The sequence below is a fragment of the Theropithecus gelada genome, chromosome 11 (assembly GCF_003255815.1).
Source record: "Theropithecus gelada isolate Dixy chromosome 11, Tgel_1.0, whole genome shotgun sequence".
NCBI lineage: Eukaryota > Metazoa > Chordata > Mammalia > Primates > Cercopithecidae > Theropithecus > Theropithecus gelada.
Window position 1 is genome coordinate 91413580 of NC_037679.1, and position 20715 is coordinate 91434294.

The 20715-nt window shown below is 60.6% G+C and overlaps 1 protein-coding gene across 1 annotated transcript in view; it reads right to left on the bottom strand.

The window, feature by feature from the left end:
- Window positions 1–19827, bottom strand: part of GALNT9 (polypeptide N-acetylgalactosaminyltransferase 9) — a 120662-nt gene extending 100835 nt beyond the window's left edge. The window contains exon 1 of the mRNA XM_025403738.1: window positions 19261–19827. Coding sequence (XP_025259523.1) covers window positions 19261–19498 — 238 coding nt within the window. The 5' untranslated portion in view covers window positions 19499–19827. The remainder of the gene's footprint in view (window positions 1–19260) is intronic.
- Window positions 19828–20715: the final 888 nt, after the last annotated feature.

Sequence of the window (20715 nt, forward strand, 5' to 3'; positions counted from 1 at the left end):
AACAGACCACACGAGGAGGGCAGTTAGAGGGAAAGGGCCCAGCAGACGCCCAGGCCACCACCCATCCCCAGTCCCTCAGCAGCAGAACGATAGTTCGCTTGACGGCGGCAGGCACAGATGAGACCCCGGCCTCCCCGGGTGACTCGCAGCGGAGGGTGGTGCCCGACTAACACCTAGTCCATAAGATTCAAGTGGAATTTGCTGGGTGGAATGCCTGAGAAATATGTCTGAAACAGCAGACTGCTGGAATCTGAGGTTTTCACCTTTTATCCACAGCCCTGTACTGTTTTTTGTGCCTGGAACCAGGACTCAATGCTCAGGGCTGGAGCAGCCAGTGTGTGACCCTGAGGCCGAATGCCTCCAGCAGAAAGGGAGGAGCTGGGATTCACGTAGGGCTGGGCTTGTGAGGGTCCCACCAGCCCTCCAGGTTTCCCCAGCCACACCGCGGTTCTGCATTTCAGTCGGGGTCTGTAACACGCAGAAGTAAAGGAACTGAGGCACGCAAAGGCCGGGATGGTCAGAGGCTCCGAGTTCCCTCACCCAGAGGAGCCAGGGCCAAGTGCCAGGAGCGAGAGGGCACCGACATGAGGTCAGGCTGCCTCCCACCCAACAGCCCCACCCAGAAGGATGGTGCTGGCCATCTCCTGGGGGCTGAGAGCGCTCCAGAAAGGCAGGCATCCTTGCCAGCTTCCTCTGGTCCCTGCCCCCGAAGAGTCATTTCACACTTGGCTGCCTGCTCTCCCAGCACATGATACCTGGGATATGTGGGCGGCTGTGATTTTTCAGCTTGGAAGGAAGTGGGCTTTCAAGCTCCCGGCTTCTCTTTGAGTCATGGATTTCCATCTGTCACAGCGACTGAAGCCAATATTCCAAGAGAGGAAACAGCACAAACTGAGAGGTGGCCGGGCACAAGATAATCGGGGAGGAAGCGGCAGAGGGAGGGCACTGCTAGGAAGGTGGGAGCCACGTGGGAGCCACGCTGTGCTCCCACGCAAAGAGAAACTGGGCATGGCTGTGGCCCGAGGGAGGTGATCCCCAAACAGCCCAAACCTGGCTGTCCTGTTTTGGAGCCTCCGCCTGTCCACACCCATCCTTCAGGGCACCCGTTCTCCCTGGGCCCACGGCGCTGGCAGCCCAAGACAGGGACTCGGCCCCAGCGGAAGTTTCCCAGAACCGTGGCCTCTGGAGCCGGACCAACCTGCCTCCCGCTGAAAAGCACTAAGAATGCTGGATTTAAACAACAACATCAACTTCTAAAAAGCAATAAATACCTGACAAGATGGCAAGAAATTGCTAGGCCAAAAGTGAAGGGAAAACGGGAATCAGAGAAATGAGTGGGCCTGCAATTTGCTTTTTTCCTAAGGGGGTGTTCTGAATATTGTGACTTTGACATTTCAAAGAGGGAGAAAGGGGGAAGAAACCAGAGGTGCCAAATAGAAAACTCTCCCTCCATAAACAGCGGTGAGGGTGAAGCACTGGGGGACTCGCCTTCAGGACGTGTAGCCTTGGCGTGGTCCAAGCAACCATCAAGACCTGAACTTGATGGAGGAGCAGCACGGGCAGGGACAGCATGGGCAGCCTCCAGGAGCCTGGAGGAGCAAACAGAACCCTCTCCAGAGAGGAAAGCTTCCAGCCTAGGCCTTGGGTTATGCCTGCAAATCAATGTTCAACGACAATGACCAGCCTACAGTCAAACGTAACAAGGCACACAAGGAAAAGAAACACCATGAGCAAGTGCCGGCAGAAAGAACAGAGGTGGACTCTAGACCAGGGCAGCTGCCATGGGACAGCGGGCCCTCCCTCCACCCTCAGATTCCGGGACACCAGCAGCCGCCACCATGACCTTTGTCCAGCAAGCAGGACTCCACCCTGTTTGCAGTGGGGGAACCAGCAGCACCATCACCTCCCAGCACTCCAGGCCCCGTGTCCTTCACGTGTGTGCAACCTTGGCTGTCCACTTCAGGAAGTGTGGAGCGCAGAGGGGAGTGTGGAAGCTGCAGCAGGCAAAGCATCCCACCAGCTCCCTTGTCCCTCTCTTTATCTCCACTATAAAAATGTAAACCGATTTAATGTGCCTGGCTATTAATTTTGATGATTACAAAGTGAAGATAAAAAGGAGAGACCCTGGTTTGCTTTTGTAGATAATGTCTCTCTCTCTCTCCCAGCTTCGATTTTATCCACTCTCTCCAAATACAACAGCTAATTTCATTACAGACCAGTCTTTTAAGATTCCCTGGAGACCCAAACTAGTAACATACTGTCAATAGTGAAAAGACTGACGGCCCTTCCGAAACCACGAAGTCATGAATATTTTGCAGGACATGGCAATACCTGTAAAATATATTCTCACTGAGATTAATATGGTGTTTGATAAATCTTCATACATAATACTTGTGTTCAATGAATGTGAATATTTATGGGGCCAAAGCAAGGGAGATGGGGAATGACTGGAAGTATCTGGCGGGAAGGATTTCCTGGCCCTCTGCTTCCCTTTGGAAAGCATGCAGGGCTCCGGAACATCCCACGGCTGCTCCATGCAGCAATAAATGCCAACCTGACCCAGGTTTGGGTTTAAGGGCGGCTGGAACAAGGATGAGGGACACTTGGGTGCACCATCACCTTGGTGGCCACCTCTGAGAGAAGCTGCAGAGAGGAGCAGAGTGGATGGGCCCCCACCCCTCCCCGCGCCCACGCTGTCCTTTGATGGTGCACACGCCTGGGTCAGCTCTCTGCTCAAACCCTGACTCTGGAATCTCCTGGAAATGCTCGTCCTTTGGACACAGCCCCGCCTTGAGGGTCACAGACAGGAGGAGACCTCAGGAACCCACACACAGAGGACGGGAGGGGAAACTGGCCCTGCCCCTGGTGAAGCCCTCAGTGGAGTCCAGGGCATCTGGTTTCCCTCAGCCACTTGCTGAAGGGGAGCCTGCCCTGAACCCCTGTTGTCAGGGGGCAGCAGAGGCTCCATGTCTGCCCCCAAGGTTGATCCCCTTCTTCCGGGGCCCAGGTCAAAGATGAGGTTGTCAGTCCAACGCTTGTGTCAGTCTGGGCTGCTCAACAACACATGGATGCACTGGGACCCAACCTGCCTTCCTGGTCTTCTCTCCTGGTCCAGCGCTCCAGACACCGTCCCTCCCGGTCCAGCGCTCCAAACACCGTCCCTCCCGGTCCAGCGCTCCAGACACCGTCCCTCCCGGTCCAGCGCTCCAGGCACCGTCCCTCCCGGTCCAGCGCTCCAGGCACCGTCCCTCCCGGTCCAGCGCTCCAGGCACCGTCCCTCCTGGTCCAGCGCTCCAGACACTGTCTCTCCTGGTCCAGCATTCCAGATACTGTCTTCCCTTTCTCAATGCTTGGCTGTCCTCACTCTATAGAGTCTCCTACTATATTTATTCATCCTCCACTCATCCACCCGCCCATCCATCCACCCACCCATCCATTCACCCACCTACCCATCCACCCACTCATCCATCCACCTGCCTCCTCATCCATTCATCCATCCACCCATTCACCCACAAATCCATCCACCCACCCACCCATACATACATACATCCACCCATCCATCCATTCACCCCCCAACTCCTCCATCCACACATCCACCCATCCATTCTTATACCCACCTACCCATCCGCCCACTCATCATCCACCATCTGCCTGCCCATCCAGTTGGATGATTAGGACTCAGATCCATCCAGCTCCGAATGTGCAGCTCAGATTCCTCGTCCATGAAGCTGTCCTGACCTTCCCCTTCAAAGCAACCCCCTCTCCTGTGCCTTAGAGAGCAGACAGTGCAGCCGCCCCCCGCCCCCCGCCCCTGCCCCCGCCCCCCGCCCCCCGCCCCCGCATGACTGTGAACTCCCAGGGGGCACCTGCTCGGGGCACGGGGCGCACCCTGCTGGGCTCTGCACGGTAGGGCAGTCATCTGGTGAATGAAGCGTGAATCAGATCAAACCCTCTCCCCAGTGCCCCCTCCAGTTTCCCGTGGAAGCCGGGAGTTCGTGCGTCTCGGGCGGAGTGGAACTAGCTTCCGTGGGGTGGAGTCAGGCTGGAAGGTCGGGTGGACCTCGGATGGCGGAAAAGAGAAACCACAGTGGCCTTTGCCGAAGCAGCTCCATCGTTTATTAAGCGCGACCCGGTGCCAGGCGCCGCTCCCAGAGCTCCTCCCGTCCGGCGTCCTCACGACAGAGGTCTCTGCATGCTCCTCCCGTCCTCCTCCCGTCCAGCGTCCTCACGACAGAGGTCTCTGCACGCACCTCCCGTCCTCCTCCCGTCCAGCGTCCTCACAACAGAGGTCTCTGCACGCTCCTCCCGTCCGGCGTCCTCACGACAGAGGTCTCTGCACGCTCCTCCCGTCCTCCTTCTGTCCAGCGTCCTCACGACAGAGGTCTCTGCACGCTCCTCCCGTCCTCCTCCCGTCCAGCGTCCTCACGACAGAGGTCTCTGCACGCTCCTCCCGTCCTCCTTCTGTCCAGCGTCCTCACGACAGAGGTCTCTGCACGCTCCTCCCGTCCTCCTCCCGTCCAGCGTCCTCACGACAGAGGTCTCTGCACGCTCCTCCCGTCCAGCATCCTCATGACAGAAATGAATGCTGTTCTCACCCCATTTTACAGACGAGGAAGCTGAGGGGTGGGATGCTGGGCGGCCTGACAGAGGTGGCACAAGGGGAGGTGGTGGGGCCGGGCTCTGAGTCCAGGCGGCCCAGCGCTCCAGCCACGTTTTAACCACAAGGCTCTGCACCGAGCAACTAAGATAATCATGGTGGCCTCCCCTGTGTCCACTGCAAAGTGTTCGAGCCTCAGAATATTAACAGGCATTTTCCACAATTTTCTCAAAATAGTGTGAAAATAGCCCCTTGCAGAATTCAGACCCTGTCTGTTCTTTTCTGACTTAGAAATAAAATCAGTGCTTGCTGGATTTCACGCTGGGGCTACACACGGAGCTGATGCGACTGAACTATTCTGTTGAAAGTAAAAACAGCCCCTTTCTGCCATGGGCCATGGGCGAGGTCGCGCGGTGCCTGCTGATCTGAGAAGGTCGCGGCTTCTGGGCCAGTCTCTGTGGAGGCCGCCGATTCGGGTCCCAGCTCTGCCGCTACCAGGCTGTGCATCCACACTCAGCCCTGGTGTCCGTGCAGGAACAGAGGGCCCAGAGACAGCCTCCCACACGCAGCAGAGGGCTGAGCCACGCACTCACACTCCCCACCACGTCACACAGGGTGTGAGTGACACGGCCTCAGGGGAGACCCCTCTACGTTGGGGCTGCAATAAACCGCTGTGCTGGGCCCATTCCGAGACGTTAATGGGGACTCGGAGCCTGAGGACGGGGATGGTCTCTGGCCCTGAGAAGTCTCCAGAAAGTTCGAGAGCGGAGGACGGTGGGGACGCGGGGTCCTGGAGAGGGCACGGCGGGCAGGCAGCCCCTGAAACGGCCCGCCCCCCACCTCACACCTGCAGGTCTCGGGTTCCATCGTTTCCTCATCAGCCTTTCACCTCCTCTCTCACTCGAAGAGGCAGGCAGAGGCAGGAGCCGGCCAGCGGGCTGGGAGGCAACGCTACAGGCCCCAGCACCCCGTCCAGGGTCAGCTCTCCAGCAGCGGCGTGGAGCTGGATCAAAGGGGGCTCCCTGCCTGGCAGACACGGCCGTGATTCTCCACCACACAGCCTGCGGGTTCTTCCCCAGCCTGACCCCACGTCCCCATTTCACGATGCATTTTTACGCCCCTATTCTGGGAGGAAACAGATTCCCTATAACTGAGCATATACTTCCCTTAAAAATCTATTTAGTGCTACAGCTTCACTAAAAAAGGAAAAAGAAAGAAAAGGAATTTGCAGTTCTCAGCCTCAGGTGACCTTGCTTCCTTCCTCCCTGGGAAACGGAGAATCCAGGAGCGCTCGCGCTTCCGCCTGTGCGCAGGGAACGGCCATCGAGGTGCTGCTGGGACCTCCCGGGGCCTCGTCCCTCTTCCTGCCAGGCCGTGTCCCTGCTCTCTTTCCGCCACTTCAGCAAATCCCCCCATGCTCTGTGTGGTCCCTCGGCCACCCTTTCACATCCGGCAGGAACGCCCACCCCAGCCCACTCCCTCTGCAGCCACCCAGCCTCCTCCCCGTCGCGAGCACTCACATGGGCACTCGGACCCGTGGGGACATTTGGCGAGACCTGGGCAGGTTTGGCTCTCACACCTGGGGAGGGGCGGGGCAGCTACCAGCATCTAGTGTGAGGAGGCCAGGAATGCTGCACAGCCCAGCCCACATCCTGCACCCCACAGAGCACGGCCTCATCCCCCACCCCACAGAGCACAGCCTCATCCTACACCCCACAGAGCACGGCCTCATCCTACACCCCACAGAGCACGGCCTCATCCTACACCCCACAGAGCACGGCCTCATCCTTCACCCCACAGAGCACGGCCTGCACCCTACACCCCACAGAGCACAGCCACATCCTACACCCCACAGAGCACGGCCTCATCCCACACCCCACACAACACAGCCCCCATCCTACATCCCACAGAGCACAGCCTGCACCCTACACCCCACAGAGCACAGCCCCCATCCCACACCCCACAGAGCACAGCCTGCACCCTACACCCCACAGAGCACGGCCACATCCTACACCCCACAGAGCACGGCCTCATCCCACACCCCACAGAGCACAGCCACATCCTACACCCCACAGAGCACGGCCACATCCCACACCCCACAGAACACAGCCCCCATCCCATACCCCACAGAGCACAGCCTCATCCTACACCCCACAGAGCACGGCCACATCCCACACCCCACAGAGCACGGCCTCATCCTACACCCCACAGAGCACAGCCTGCACCCTACACCCCACAGAGCACGGCCTCATCCTACACCCCACAGAGCACGGCCTCATCCCACACCCCACAGAGCACGGCCTCATCCTACACCCCACAGAGCACGGCCACATCCCACACCCCACAGAACACAGCCCCCATCCCACACCCCACAGAGCACAGCCTCATCCTACACCCCACAGAGCATGGCCACATCCTACACCCCACAGAGCACGGTCTCATCCCACACCCCACGGAGCACAGCCTGAATCCCACACCCCGTGGAGCACAGCCCCCATCCCACACCCCACAGAAGCAGCTGGCAGGGTCAGCTTACCCAACTTGGGAGACAGGACCCTTGTGCCGCTCCCACCACCCCCAGGCCATACTCTCTCTCCTGCTCCTTCCACTCATGTCCTCACAGTGGGTGCCCAGACCCAGGACTTGGACTTGCCACTCTTCCGTCCACACTGGCTCCCTAGCGTGGGGTCAGCTCCTCCCCGGAGCCACCTCACCGTGGAGACCTGTGGTTTTTATTTTTTTTGAGACGGAGTCTCGCTGTGTCGCCCAGGTTGGAGTGCAGTGGCCGGATCTCAGCTCACTGCAAGCTCCGCCTCCTGGGTTTACGCCATTCCCCTGCCTCAGCTTCCCGAGTAGCTGGGACTACAGGCACCACCACCTCGCCTGACTAGTTTTTTTTGTTGGGTTTTTTTTTTGGTATTTTTTAGTAGAGACGGAGTTTCACCAGGTTTGCCAGAATGGTCTCCATCTCCTGACCTCGTGATCCGCCCATCTCAGCCTCCCAAAGTGCTGGGATTACAGGCTTGAGCCACTGAGCCCAGCCACCTGTGGTTTTTATTAATTCCAGGATCATCCTGGGCCACCTCACTGCGGAGACCTGCGGGTTTTATGAATTCCAGGATCATCTGTGAACAGCACAATTGGATCACACTCCAGTGAGCCTGTTAAAAGCATTAATTTGTTATCCATGAACATGTAAATACATCATAATTTTGGTAAGCCTGTGTTGAGATTTTGTTTTTAAAAATCTTCCTAAAAGCTCAAAAACGCAGTGGCCAGCTCCCCCTTGCCCAGTAGAGGCTGCACTCAGCCCTCCCCAGCTGGCCCCACCTTCGGGCCCCTCCAGCCCCGGGGCCCAGCCTTGTCCCTCCCAACCAGGGCAGGGAAAGAAGCAGGAGGGGTGTCAGTGGGGCTGCACGGGGGCTGCTGGGAGCCACAGGAAGATCCATGGTCGACCTGGCACCTCTAGATCTCATTATTTCTCTGGCATTCCACCAGGGTCCAGGATGGTGTTTCAAAGAGCAATTGCACTTGGCTTATTTACTTAAAATAAAACACCGATGGGCACGTTGGCTCACGCCTGTAATCCCTGCACTTTGGGAGGCTGAAGCGGGTGGATCACTTGAGTTCAGGAGTTCAAGAGCAGCCTGGGCAACATGGTGAAACCCCGTCTCTATCAAAAAATAAAAAATTAGCTGGGTGTGGTGGGGTGTCCCTGTAATCCCAGCTACTTGGGATGCTGAGGCAGGAGAATTGCTTGACCCTAGGTGGTGGGGGTGAAATCCTGCCTCAAAAAAGTTTAAAAAATAAAAATAAAATGCGGACAGCCAAGGGCCTGAGCACAGCCCCTCTGGCCAGGCAAGCGTGGGTGGCAGGATGCTGACCAAGAGTGCTGGATGGCTCATGGGGCTGGGCGGGTTCTGGGCAGGCCTGACCCAGAACAAGAGACAAGGTGGGTGCTCGGGGAACCCACATGGCTGCCTCTCCTCAGGGCCAGAGGTGGGGCTCGAAGAGCACCTGCCCTTCGTGCCCCAGCTTTCGGTCCAGCCTCCAATGCAGGGGCCTCAGGCCACCAGGGACACGAATCTGCCATCCCATCAGCACAGGGCCTCAGGGCCTCACAGGTGGCATCCACGCTTGAATCCCAGTGCAGTGTCACAGCTGCAGCTGTAGGATCATGCAGAGCTGGTGACTTGCAGGTTCGGGGCCGCCCTAAACCTCCTGGTGGATTCTGGGATGTGCACCCTGACTGACCTCCCAGCTGGGCCTGCATCCTGGCATGTGGGCGGTGCCGACGCTTGGGGCCAGTTATGACCAGGCCAGTCCCACAGGGCACTCCTCCCGCCCTCTGCCAGTGGCTGGCTAGGTGCTCAGAGACGACACAGTCCTAACAGAGAGGCAGGAAGCTTGTGTGTCCCCAAACGTCCCTGCGGGGCCTCCCGCCTCTCAGGGCCCTGCTCATGCACACCTGGTGGCTGCACAGGTCCTTTGGACGCCGGCGGCGACTCACTGGGAGGGAGGAGCAGAGACAGACCTGGGTGTCCGTGGCCGCCACCGAGCCACCAAGCCTGCAGCGTGCGTGCGTGCCTGCACGGGAGGGACATTCCCCGTGGTTGAAGTACTGTGACGGCGAATTCTGCGTCCGCCGAGAGGGCCTTGGATGCCCAGGTGGCTGGAAGTATTGCTTCCAGGTGCGTCTGTGCGAGAGTCGAGTCTGAATCAGGGGCTGAGGAAGAAAGGTCTGTCCTCCCCAGTGCGGACAGGGAGCAGCCCCTCCTCGGAGGCCCGGCTGGAACAGAAAGGCAGAGGACGGCAGCTTCATGTCCTGTGTGAGCTGAGACCTCCCTCTGCTCCTGCCTGTGGACGTCGGACGGAGCTGCCAGGTCTCGGGCCTTTGGAGTAGAAGTTGTGCCATTCTCCCCAGCATGACCCCGGCTCTCAGGTCTCTGCACTCAGGCCAAAGGACCCCACCCGGCTTCCCTGGCCTGCAGCGTGCAGACGGCAGACGGTGGGGCCTCTTGGCCTGCATAGTCGTGGGGCCAATCCTCACTCTGCATCTCCTCTCAGGTCTCTCTCTCTCCACTGGCTCGGTTCCTCGGGAGAGCCCTGACCTACGCACCAGCCGAGTTTGCTTTTCATCAAGCCTTTCCGTCTGGTGCAGGTCAACACCCCACTCCGCCACACACACAGCTGTGCCCGGCACCACACACGTCCACAGGTCACCTCGGGTCCCTCGGGTGCTCCTCCCGCAGCCCCACGTAGACAGAAGGCATTCCTCAGGCCTGGGAGCCCAGCCTCCCGCGTCCTTCTAAGGGCAGCCGGATTTCCTGTGGAGCCCGTGTCTTCTCCACTCTCAGCGTCCTGAGGTCCGGAGGGCAGGGACCCCACCATGCAGGCAGGGATACGAGGCAGGTGCTCCTAAGGAAAAGGGGCGGCAAGCAGCCCCCGCCACTGGGTCACGCCTCACCCTCCACCAGAACCACTGGGCCGCTGGGTCCCGTTAGTGTTCACTCTGTTAGACTTGAGTTTTCTGTAGCTGAAAATCAAAGATCTCAGCTGCTAACAGAGCTGGCGAGCCTCAAGCTGCTCCCGCAGAAACAGCTCCTGCAGCGACGTCCCCAAGTCCGCGTGGGTACAACGTGCCAGGGCCGGCCGCCAAGCCCAGGAGCCTCCCCGCAGCACATCCACACGCGCTTGTTTTGTTTTTATTTGTTGCTGTTGTTTAAACTCAGGCTGAGAGGCACAGAACGCCCCGGGGAGAGTGCAGCCCGCAGAGCTGGGAGCTCGCTTCCTGGGTTCTGATTCAGCCTCGAGCACACGGGTGCAGCAGACACGGCCCAGAGCCCTCGAGGGCCACGCAGCGCAGACGCCCCCACCTCAGATCTTTCCGGATTCCTGGGGAATCTGTCGTCTCTGCAGAAGCTTGAGTTCATATTACTTAACAGTTTCTTTTAAATCGACCCATCTTTTAAGTTCAATTAATTCGTTTCTTAAATAAGTGATGGGTTGGCACCAAAAATAGAAAACATGTATCGTTTTACTAGTAAATATCAGTAAACAGAATGGAAACAGGATGTTGCATTGAGAGTCTGGCCAGGTGTGCCTGTTAGAAAGCCCGTGTGCCCGGGAAAGGCCCCTCTCCGACGAAGAGAGAGGTTGCCCAGGTCAGAGGCCAAGAGGCAGGTCCTGGTGCCGTGGGAAAGGGTGGAGGAGGGTGGAGGGAAGCTCCCGCAGCGTGATCTGATTCTCTCCAACTCCATGTCCCTGGGCCAGCTCAAGGCCTCCGCCCCCACCAGGCACGCTCGGGGTGGAGAAGCAGCAGCCCACCTCATCTCAGAGGCAGAGGGGAGGTGGGCGGCGCCAGCGGGCGGTCCTTCTGCTGTGCTGGGTGCCTCCTTCAGTGCCCACAGGCCCCCCCAAGGCTGTTGCTCTGGGCACCCCCCTTTTACAGACAGGGAAACTGAGGTGCAGGGGGCGTGTGACCGGCCCACAGTCGTGCAGCTGAGGAGGGAAGAGCTGGGTTTGAACCCAGGCAGTCGACGCCATAGTCAGCGAGGCAGGTGCCCAGGGTGGGCTCTTGCTCCAGAGGCCTCCTGGCGTCCCAGTGGGGAGGAGGGTGCCTGGCAGTGGGTGGAGCCAAATGCTGCTCAACGTCCATGACCCACCACGGGGCAGCCCCACCAGGAAGAACTGCCTGGCCTGTGTCAGCCCTGACTGAGGCCCCCATCGGTGCGGGATCGAGGCCCCCATCGGTCCGGAATCGAGGCCCCTGTCAAGGCCCCTGTCGGTGCGGGATCGAGGCCCCCATCGGTCCGGAATCGAGGCCCCTGTCAAGGCCCCTGTCGGTGCGGGATCGAGGCCCCCGTCAGTGCAGGATCAAGGCCCCCGTCGGTCCGGGATTGAGGCCCCCGTTGGTCCGGAATCAAGGCTATGGTACACCAGCTGCTCTGGAGACCTTGGTTTCCCGTCTGCTGATGAGTCGCCCGTCTCATCTGGGTCCTGGCAGATCCAAGTGAAACTGAAAATGTGCTTCAAGCAGCTGGGAGACAGGCACCACCAGAGATGGGACCTCAGTGCCCCCGGGAAACAGGCACCCACAGCGTCACATCCCTCGTCAAGAACCTTCTGGCACGGCCCGGAGCCTAGGAGTGCAGCCAGCCTCCTTCCGAGGCCTATGGGCTGTCCAGGAGACCGAGGCCTGCCCCGGTACCTCATTATCTCCCTCACTCACTTCGCCCCGACCACCCTGACCCCAGGGCCCACTGGGGCCTCTGCACCTGCCACCGACACCCGGTGCTTCCCCCCGATTCTCTCCTGGCAGCTCCTTCTCCTCATTCACAATTCAGAGAGTGGCTCCCTCCCCACCCAGCTGTGTGTGTTCCAGGTCACTGCAGTGGCACCAAACAGGGAGGCTCCACCCCACACACCTGTCCCCTCACACGGGACCCCACACAGCTGTCCCCTCACAGACCTGTCTCCTCACACAGGAGGCCGGGAGTCGGATGTCAGGCGCGCAGGGCCACACTCCCTCTGAAGGCCGTGGGTAAGACACATCCTGCCTCTGCCAGGGCCCCTGGCTGTGGCCACACCACTCCAGTCCCCGCCTCTGCCCCCACGGGGCCTCCTCCCCTCCAACCCCCCACGGTCTCTCCTCCTGTTATAAGGACCACAGTCATTGGATTTGGGGCCCACCGAATCCCCAGTCCTGGCCGAGGGCATCTTAACTAATCACCTCTGCAAAGACCCTGTTTCTAAATAAGCCACTTTCCGAGGTTCCAGGTGGACGTGAGCTTCCGGGCGGGCCCCATTTAACCATCTCCCCCCCACCCCCACCCAGGTACCCATTCATCCACATCACTCGGGCCTCCTCATACATTTGGCTCTGTCTGAGACCATCTGGACGATGCAGCGCGCTCACTCCCTGTCTTCCTCCCTAGGATGTCAGCCCCTGAGGTGGGGACATCTCTGCTCAGGCCCAGGTCCTCAGCACAGTGCGCGAACGCAGCAGGTGTCCACGGCTTTGCCGGGAAGGAACAGACGTGCGGCGCACGAGGTGGTGCCACTGCCCACAGACACAAGCCTTCGGGTTGGAGGGGCCGGGCCCACAAATGACAGTTCGAGCACAGCAAGGACCCGGGACCCCCGTCCGTGGCTCAGTCGTCCCACGGAAGGCTCCGGGAGGGGTGAGTGTCTGCACAGGAAATGGGGGCATCTCCCCGACCCCAGCTCCTGTCACCCCTTCACAGTTTGCCCCCTCCTACTTCCAGAACTCAGGCAGCACCATGGGCGTCCCTAGGCATGGGAGCGGGGTTTGTAGGCTCTGCGAGGATGGAGGCGGGAGCAGTCCTGGGCGGCCTTCTGGGAGGGCATCATGAGCCCAGGAGATGGGGTGCAGAGCCCAGGGCCAAGCCGCTTCCATGCTACAAGATGATGCAACCCTTGGCACCTTTTCAATGACTAGAATATGAGTTTCTCCTTTCTGTGACTGGCAACCAGAGGGCGGACTGTGAGACTTAGGCTGACACCAGTCCCCTCGCTGAGTGGCGGGGCAGCCATCATTCTCCTCACCATCCCGTAAGGGGAAGCCCAGGCCACAGGGCATCTCCTAGGGCGTGAGAGCCGTGCGTCAGCCTTGCCCCCTCCTCCAGCGCCTCCCGGCTTCTCCACCTCCTTGTCCCTTCACAGGCATCTGTGCTTGATCAAGAGAGAACGGGCCACTGACCACACGGGTCTGAAGACACGGATCCCGTCCTGCCCGCTTGTCCTCAGTGGGATATCTGACATGGAAATTTACAGACTTATTTTTGTCAAGTTTCCAGCCAATGAAGGATAAACTGTCCTTTCAGAAAATAGTTCCAAGACTCTGAAATACGCAGGTTGCTGAGCTGAATCGTAAATGCAAACGCTCAGCCCAGCACACGCCGACGCGGGGATCACCGCCCGCCTGGGTCGTTCCTAGAAGCTTGGGCTGCTGCGTTTGCAGACAGAAGGCCCCACGCAGGTCTGCTCCGCCCCGAGGGAAGTGGCTGACAAGTGTTTAGGAACTCATCTCCCCCAAGACTCAAAGGTGCAGGTCTGCAGAGAGCCCAGCCTCCGGGTCAAGGGAGCAGGCTGAGTGGCTCTGACCCGTCGATGGTCACATGGGGTCAAAATCCCCAACAAATCCGGGGGCAGCTGTGGGGAGGACGGCTGTGTGCGAACGCACGCGAGGAAGAGAACGCACAACCAAAATGTGTTCATCTCCTCAGCCGGGAAATGCCAGACTCCTCCGAGTGTCAGGAGGCCCAGCCGACGTCGGGAAACAGGAGAGGCAATTCCCATCCTGTAGCCACGAACCAGCCTCGTCATCGGAGACAGAGCGGGGGCCCTGGCCGTGCCTAGTAACTATTTTTTCACTTTTTGTAGTAAATCCGCAATCATGGGGAAGCTGTGAAACTCCGCCGGGGCCTGGAGGTTAATGATCCAGGCGGAAAAACGGTCACCACGTCAATGCTGCTGCCATTTTGAAGCGAGACCTGCTGGGGCCGCGCCTGAAGCCTCCAGGGCACGGCAGCTGTCTTCCCGGCCACGGCCACTCCGGCCGTTTGGATCAGCAACGTGGGATGTTGTGACACACGGAGGGAATTCAGGGGAGGGTAGAGACGATGAACTCAAGCTGGAAAGGCCGCCTGGAACCAGCAGGAGTCATTTGGGAAATAAAACTCAACGAGTGAATAGGAAAAGCTTTCTGCTGGAAACCGCATTTCCTCGCAAGGAGAATTTCTCAAAGCATTTCCAAAATGGAAATGCTTACGCAGAGCAGACGCTTGGAAAGCCCTTTTTAGAAACCCACACCTGACACCCTCCAGAGCTCTCGAGGGAGGGTGTGCCGGAGCCGGCAGAGCGGGGGCCGCAGGACACGCCAAGACGCTCGCCGGGCGGCAGCCAGGCACTGCTGGGACCCGACCCTGTGTGCCTCCGACCGCGCCTTCTGCACCACCCCACGCAGCTCCGACGGCACTGTCTGCGAGCCCCTGCCTGGCCTTCACTCATCACACAGGACTGACGGGCACGTGCTTTGTGCCAGGCACGCAAGAGATGCTGCCTTCGTGCAGCTGATGTGCCCGTGCCTCATCCGAGACCCCGGACCAGCGGCTGTGGACGGGACAAGGGCAGTGTGGGCCGACTGCCTGTCACTTTGACAGCACGGCGTCTTTGGACTGGCTCCCCAAGTTCACGCGCTCAGCCGTGCGGTCTGCCTGCTGCTGAAGCAGATGCCATCGCCCCTGCTCTTGTCGGGGAGACACCGTCCCATCTAGCCTGCAGCCCCTCTGCAGCCGGGTGCAAGGCAAGCGTTGGGTGGCCTGGCATTCTCCCCCCACCTCCCCTTTCTCACCTCCCCGGCCTCTACACTCTGGTTCAGCCAGGTCTTCACTGGTAGTCACTCATGGTGCCGGGACACCTGGCAGTGTTTTGCGTCTGAATTAGAGTTCTGGGCCCCCACTGTGGCGAAGGCAGCCTGGGGAGATACGCCCCTTGGCAACCTGACCACCCCTTCCCCATGTCCTCCAGCCCCACAGGAACGTCCCCTCGGCTGCTGCTCTGCACACACTCTGGAGCTTCCCAAAGCAGGGGCTGTGTCCCAGTGGGCCCAGCTTGCAGACATGGCTGTGGGCCATGCACGGGCACAGCTCCGTGAGACGCCACCCCTCTTCAGGCCTTGCTCTCCCGAGTTCTTCTGGCATCGTACTCATGTGGCCCTGGCTCAGGCCTCCCTCGGGCACAGGGCAGGCCTTGGTGGGGCAGCTTCTTCCCTTGAGGACAGGGCGGGCCTCGGTGGGGCGGCACCTGCTGGAGTCTCCAGGCTGTTCCCATGACACTCAATCACCTTCTACTCACGGGTGCGCTGGAGACACACAAGTGTCTCTTAAGTTCATTTAAACAAAACAATGAATTGCTTGGAGAAAAACCCCCTCGCTTGCTCACTGGACAGATATTCATGGAGCGCTGTGTTTGTGGTACTGCCAGAGGCCTTGGGCGTCAGAGCCGGGACCAGACAGACACGGCCTCGCCCTCAGTGGACACGAGCGAGGTGTCACACAGTCATGGGGGGATGCATGAGGCACGTGGGAATTCCTGAGACTGGAGGGAGCCCGAGTCCGTGTTCCTGGAGAGGGGGGCGTGGGCAGGACAAGTGTGCAATGAGCGCGCGCCACACCCCAACCTTCTCTGGCCAGCAACCACCTGGCCACAGTGGGGCCTTCTGTTTTTTCAGTTTAAACTTTTAGTAACTACAGAAGCCTAGCTCCCTCTGAAGCCAGTGCCACCTCGCCGGACCTCTCTGGGCCCTGTGGTCCACCCTGTCCCAGCCTCCCAGCTTTCCTGCTGCTCAGGCCCAGACCTCTCAGACCTGAGCCTGCCCTGTGACCTGGGCTGGGGCAGGTCAGTTAGACGGAATTCACACGTGTGTGCTCTGAAGTTTAGAAACGACCTCCCTCACCACCAACCGACAAAAGGAAAACTTCCCATCGCCATCCCCGGCTCCATCCTCCGTTCAGAGCCTTTCTTCCTGAGGGGCAGGAGGGCCGGAACCGCGCCAGGCGGGGGCAATTCTCCTCTCCCAGCAGAGTGAGTCCAGCCGCCGCGACGTGGGCAGCCCTGCTCCCTGGTGGTGACCTTCACCCCCTCCACGCCCACAGCAACAAACAGCCCAGCGTGACTTAGCGCTGCCCAGGCCTCGCATGGACACAGGGTGGGCCCTGCAAATGCCTAGAGAAAGTGGGGGCTCTTTGTCTCCCTCTCCCCTTCCCAACCCAAGGGGCTTGAAAATTTTCTTAAAGGCAGATGGGTTTGAATACCCAGACAACTGAACAGAGACCGTTCCTCCCGTTCTTTTCCTTGAGTTTAGAGGCTCTGAAATTTAGTGTTTATGAGACTTCCTGTGTCTGCTGCGTGCACAAAACCATGGATGCTGTCATTTATGTGCAATTGAAAATATTCAGAAGGATGGTTTTTGTGTATAAACATTTTTTCCTTGCCTTGAGCGCTGAATTTAGAAGCAAACCCTGACGTACACAGAGGAGTGACCACACAGAGCTTCCTTAACCAGCATCCCTCCGGGGCCTCATGAATTTGACACTGCGCACATTTCTTAGGACTTCTTTGCCAAGGTCAATGGACATCCCAAAGAAAGGCCACTGGGCCTGCGGAGGCAGGGTGCGGGGAGAACTTCAGATTCCAGGCCCCTCCCCATCCCGACGGCCCTCCTGCTCCTCCACTCCGAGGAAGACGTGGACTTCCTTCCACCAGGCCCCTCCCAGCCAGCGGAGGAATTCCAGGAAGCAATCAAGGCAGGGAAAAGTGATCAATCCATCTTGTTTTGGATTTCCCCCTCTCCTTTCTGAACTCAGACGGATTAGTATCGAGTGGGAGCTCCCAGGAATCAGTCTTGCATCCTGGGATATCACATTCTGGAACAGGCTGTGATGGAAGCAGGCTGCCTCCTCCAGGGAGCCCTCCTTCCACACCCTGAACACCGACGGCCTGTGCCAGCATCGGAGCGGGTAATGCTGTTTCGAACGGCCTCGTGGGGACAAACGTCAAGCCTCTACTGCACTGCCCTCCCCCTAGGGCCCCACCAGGGGTGAGAGTAATTTGGTGTCTCCCACCATTTCCTGGGGCCAAGATTGACTGACTCTTGGGTTAGACACTGTGCCAGGCCCACTGGTCACAGAGAGGAACACGGCACAGCCTCATCACAGAGGGGGATGGAACTCGGCCTCATCAAAAGGTGGACGGCAGACAGAGCAGACAGATGGTGGGGGCAGTTCAGAGGCAGGCTGACAAGGGAGGAAGCTGGGATGAAGGAAAGAAGGAGAAACGATTTTAAAAGCAAGAAAGGAGGAAGGGGGAGGGAAGCAAAGAGGAAGAAGGGAGGGGAAAGAGGACCAGAGGAGGGGGGACGGGAGAAGGTACTGGGGGTGGCGGGCTGGGGCAGGGGGAGACACACTTTCCTACAATGCTTCCTGATCTCCCGCTAATGTCAGCAAAGCAGATCATGGGTCCTGGCTTTTTCCACCACCAAGAGTCCCGGCCGATTCTCACCTTGAAGGGTGAGGCAGGGAATACGACTCACAGGGCCGAGCTGCCCTCGTGGTGTTACACAACCTCAGCGTGCTGCCAATGTTTTTATGTAATCCTCCGACTCTCCCCATAAAACAGACCATAACACCGTGGCAAGCACGCTTCAATAGAGCCATGTGCCATTGCCAGGCACGCCGCCTTCCGGCAGACGAATCGCACTGCCGGGCGGCCAGGCAGCTGCTTGAACTACTTTTCTCCCCTCGTGGCTCCAGCTGAGTCAGAAAGATGAGAGAAGCCGCAGAGCTCACCAAGCACAGCTCTGCGAGAAACTCAGGGATTCTGTGGGTGATGGTGCTCGGGAAGTCGGGCTGCTCTGAGCCAGACAAAGCTGGGACGACCCCTCGTCATGGGGACTCACCTTCCCTCCCACCCCACGGCCTGTCTGCAGCTTGCCCTCAAGAGAGGGTGCGGCTCCTGAAGGAAACGCAAGACCACCCCCGTGGTTTCGCCCCCACACACAGCAGGCACATCCGGAGCCCGTGCTTGCCCGCGTAACCCCAGCTCCCGTCACCTCCCACTACCAGCCTGTTACGGATGCTTTCTGGAGGAGGTTTGCTGGGGCTGCCAATGCAGAAACCTGAATCATCGACAGGGAACGGAAAGCCACGTCGGGTAGTGATGTGGGCACATGCAAACTTTCTCCTCCTGCCTGGCACCCCGATGCAGCGCAGCCTTGGGGGCAGCTGCTCCTCCGGTCCTGCTCCAGGAGGGTAGAGCGCGTGGAAAAGTGCTTGCTTTCAGCAGCTGTGGCCGCTGGCCCTGACCTGTGGTGACTCCGGTGCTGCCTCTCGGGCTGACCTACGTCCACTCCTGATGAAATAGACCCACGAGGAGCTGGATGCTTTCATGGACTCTGGGGCTCCCAGGTGCTACAACCTGCGTCTCCCTGGGTAATGAGTCCTGCCAAGCCCTGCTTGATCCTCAACTCCATCCTCCCACGAGTCTCAGGTCTCAGCCTCATGCTTCTCCCATAACAACTTTCTAACGAGGCCTTGGGCACCCCCAGGACAGGGGCTGCCTAGCACAGTGGTTGAAGCATTTGGTGCCTTCGAACCTCAGGGGCAAAGGATACGGCACCAGCAGCCTCCCAGGGGTGGCGTCCCCACCCTCCTCTTTCCCCACCTTCAAGAGTGGAGGGGTCGGCCGCAGCCTAAACCTGACGCCCTCGCCTAAACCTGATGCCCCCCACTCCTGGAGCGCCAAGCCTGCCCCCCACCCCACACTCCTGGACCTGGGGCACTGCCTGCTCCTAGAGCCCCTGCAGAAGTTCCCCTGGGGAGTAAGTTTGGAGTCATTGTGGGGGCAGGGGGACTCCTCAAGTCTCCCCTGGAGGGGTGGGTGCCGTGGGGCAGGGCGGGGGGGACCCAGGTTGCTGCCTGCTGCTAGAGGGGCCTCCGCGGCCCTTCCCTTTCCTCTCTCCTGCATATTCCCTCCCACAGGGGCGCAGAGGGGCGCCCACCCGAGTCCGGCCTGACCCATCGCGCCCGGGGTGGCCGCTGTACCCAGCAGGGCTTCCCCTGCCCCCTGGCGCCCCCGCTCACCGTTGAGCTGGTTGTAGACCACCTCCTCCAGGTGGTCCAGGCGCTGCAGGATGGCCTCGCGGTCCCCCAGCGCGCCCACCTTGGCGTGTCGGCTGCGCACCCGGCGGTCGCCGCTCACGATGCGCACGAGCTCCTGGGAGCGGCCCTGCAGGCGGCAGTACACGGAGAACAGGACGATGCCCACGAACACCAGGATGTTCACCGTCAGCAAAGTTCGGATCTTCCTGGCCACCGCCATGAACGCGGCTGCAGCGGGGGCCTCACTCGCGGGGCATCCCCAGCATCCCCGCCCGGGCCTGGGCTTCGGCTTCGGCTTCGGCTTCGGGGACCATGAGCCGCCCGGGGCTGCGGGGCTCGGCCGGGAGCTGTCCCTTCAGCACCAGCTCAGCGCGCCCGGCCACGGCCGCCCGGGGTGCCCCAGAGCGCAGGGGGCTGCCCGGGGCTGGGGGCGCGGGGCGCGGCCGGCATCCCCCACTCAGAGGGCGCGGCCCCGCCCCGGGGAGCGGCGAGGGGGGCCGGGGGCGCCGGGGGCGGCGGGGGAGGTGCGGGCGGGCGGCGCTCGGTGTCGGTGCCGGCTCCTGTCCTGCCCGCCCCGCAGCCACCGCGCCGGTGCAGAGTGACGCGGCCTCAGCTCAGCTCATCTGCATCCGCGGCCCCGGGACCGCCCCGCCCCGCCTCCCCCGCCCCGCAAGGCCGCCCCCGGGACCGCCCCGCGCGCCCGCCCCGCCCCCCACCGCGCCCCCCGGGGACCCCAGCGCAGCAGGTCCGGGGGCAGCGCGCAGAGCCTGGGCCAAGGGCACGGGCGCGGGGGGCGGGGCAGGCGCGGACCCTCCCTCCCCAGGACCCGCCAGACGCCCGCGGCTCCCAATGGCCAGCGCGGTCCGAATCGACCCCAAGCTTGACCCGAGGGCAGCGGGGCCCCCGGGGATGCCCGGCCAGGGCGGCGTCGCCGGCGTGAATGGGGGAGGGGGCGGCCGGGGCAGGACCCGGGGCAGGGCCGCTCTGGTGGTCTCCTGCCCACCCCTCCCCAAGCCCAGCTCCCGGCCTCCCTCCCTCTCCCCCGTCCAGGGCTGAGGACTGGGGAAGCTGAGTCCCGGGGCGGGTGGGGGGGGGTGGGGCTTGGGATGCAGCAGGGGACCCCGAAGCCACCAGCAGGGGAGAAGGCCCCGTCCCTGAGCCAGGCTCGCAGGTAAGACGCGAGGCCGCAAACCCCGGCGGCCCCCACCCCTAGCCCAGGCTCTGATCTGGCCCCACACTGGCGTTTTGTGGAGGAGAACCTGGAATCCACGGGAGATGTCAGCCAAGCCACGCAGCGCAGGGGCCCAGCTTCCAGGCGCAGAATGCGAGCACCCAAGAGACAGGAGTTTCACCCAAAGGCAGGGTTCACCCCTGTGTTCCCAGAGACCGGACACGGAGTGGTGCTCAGTAAATGTGTGTGGGATGAGTGAATAAATG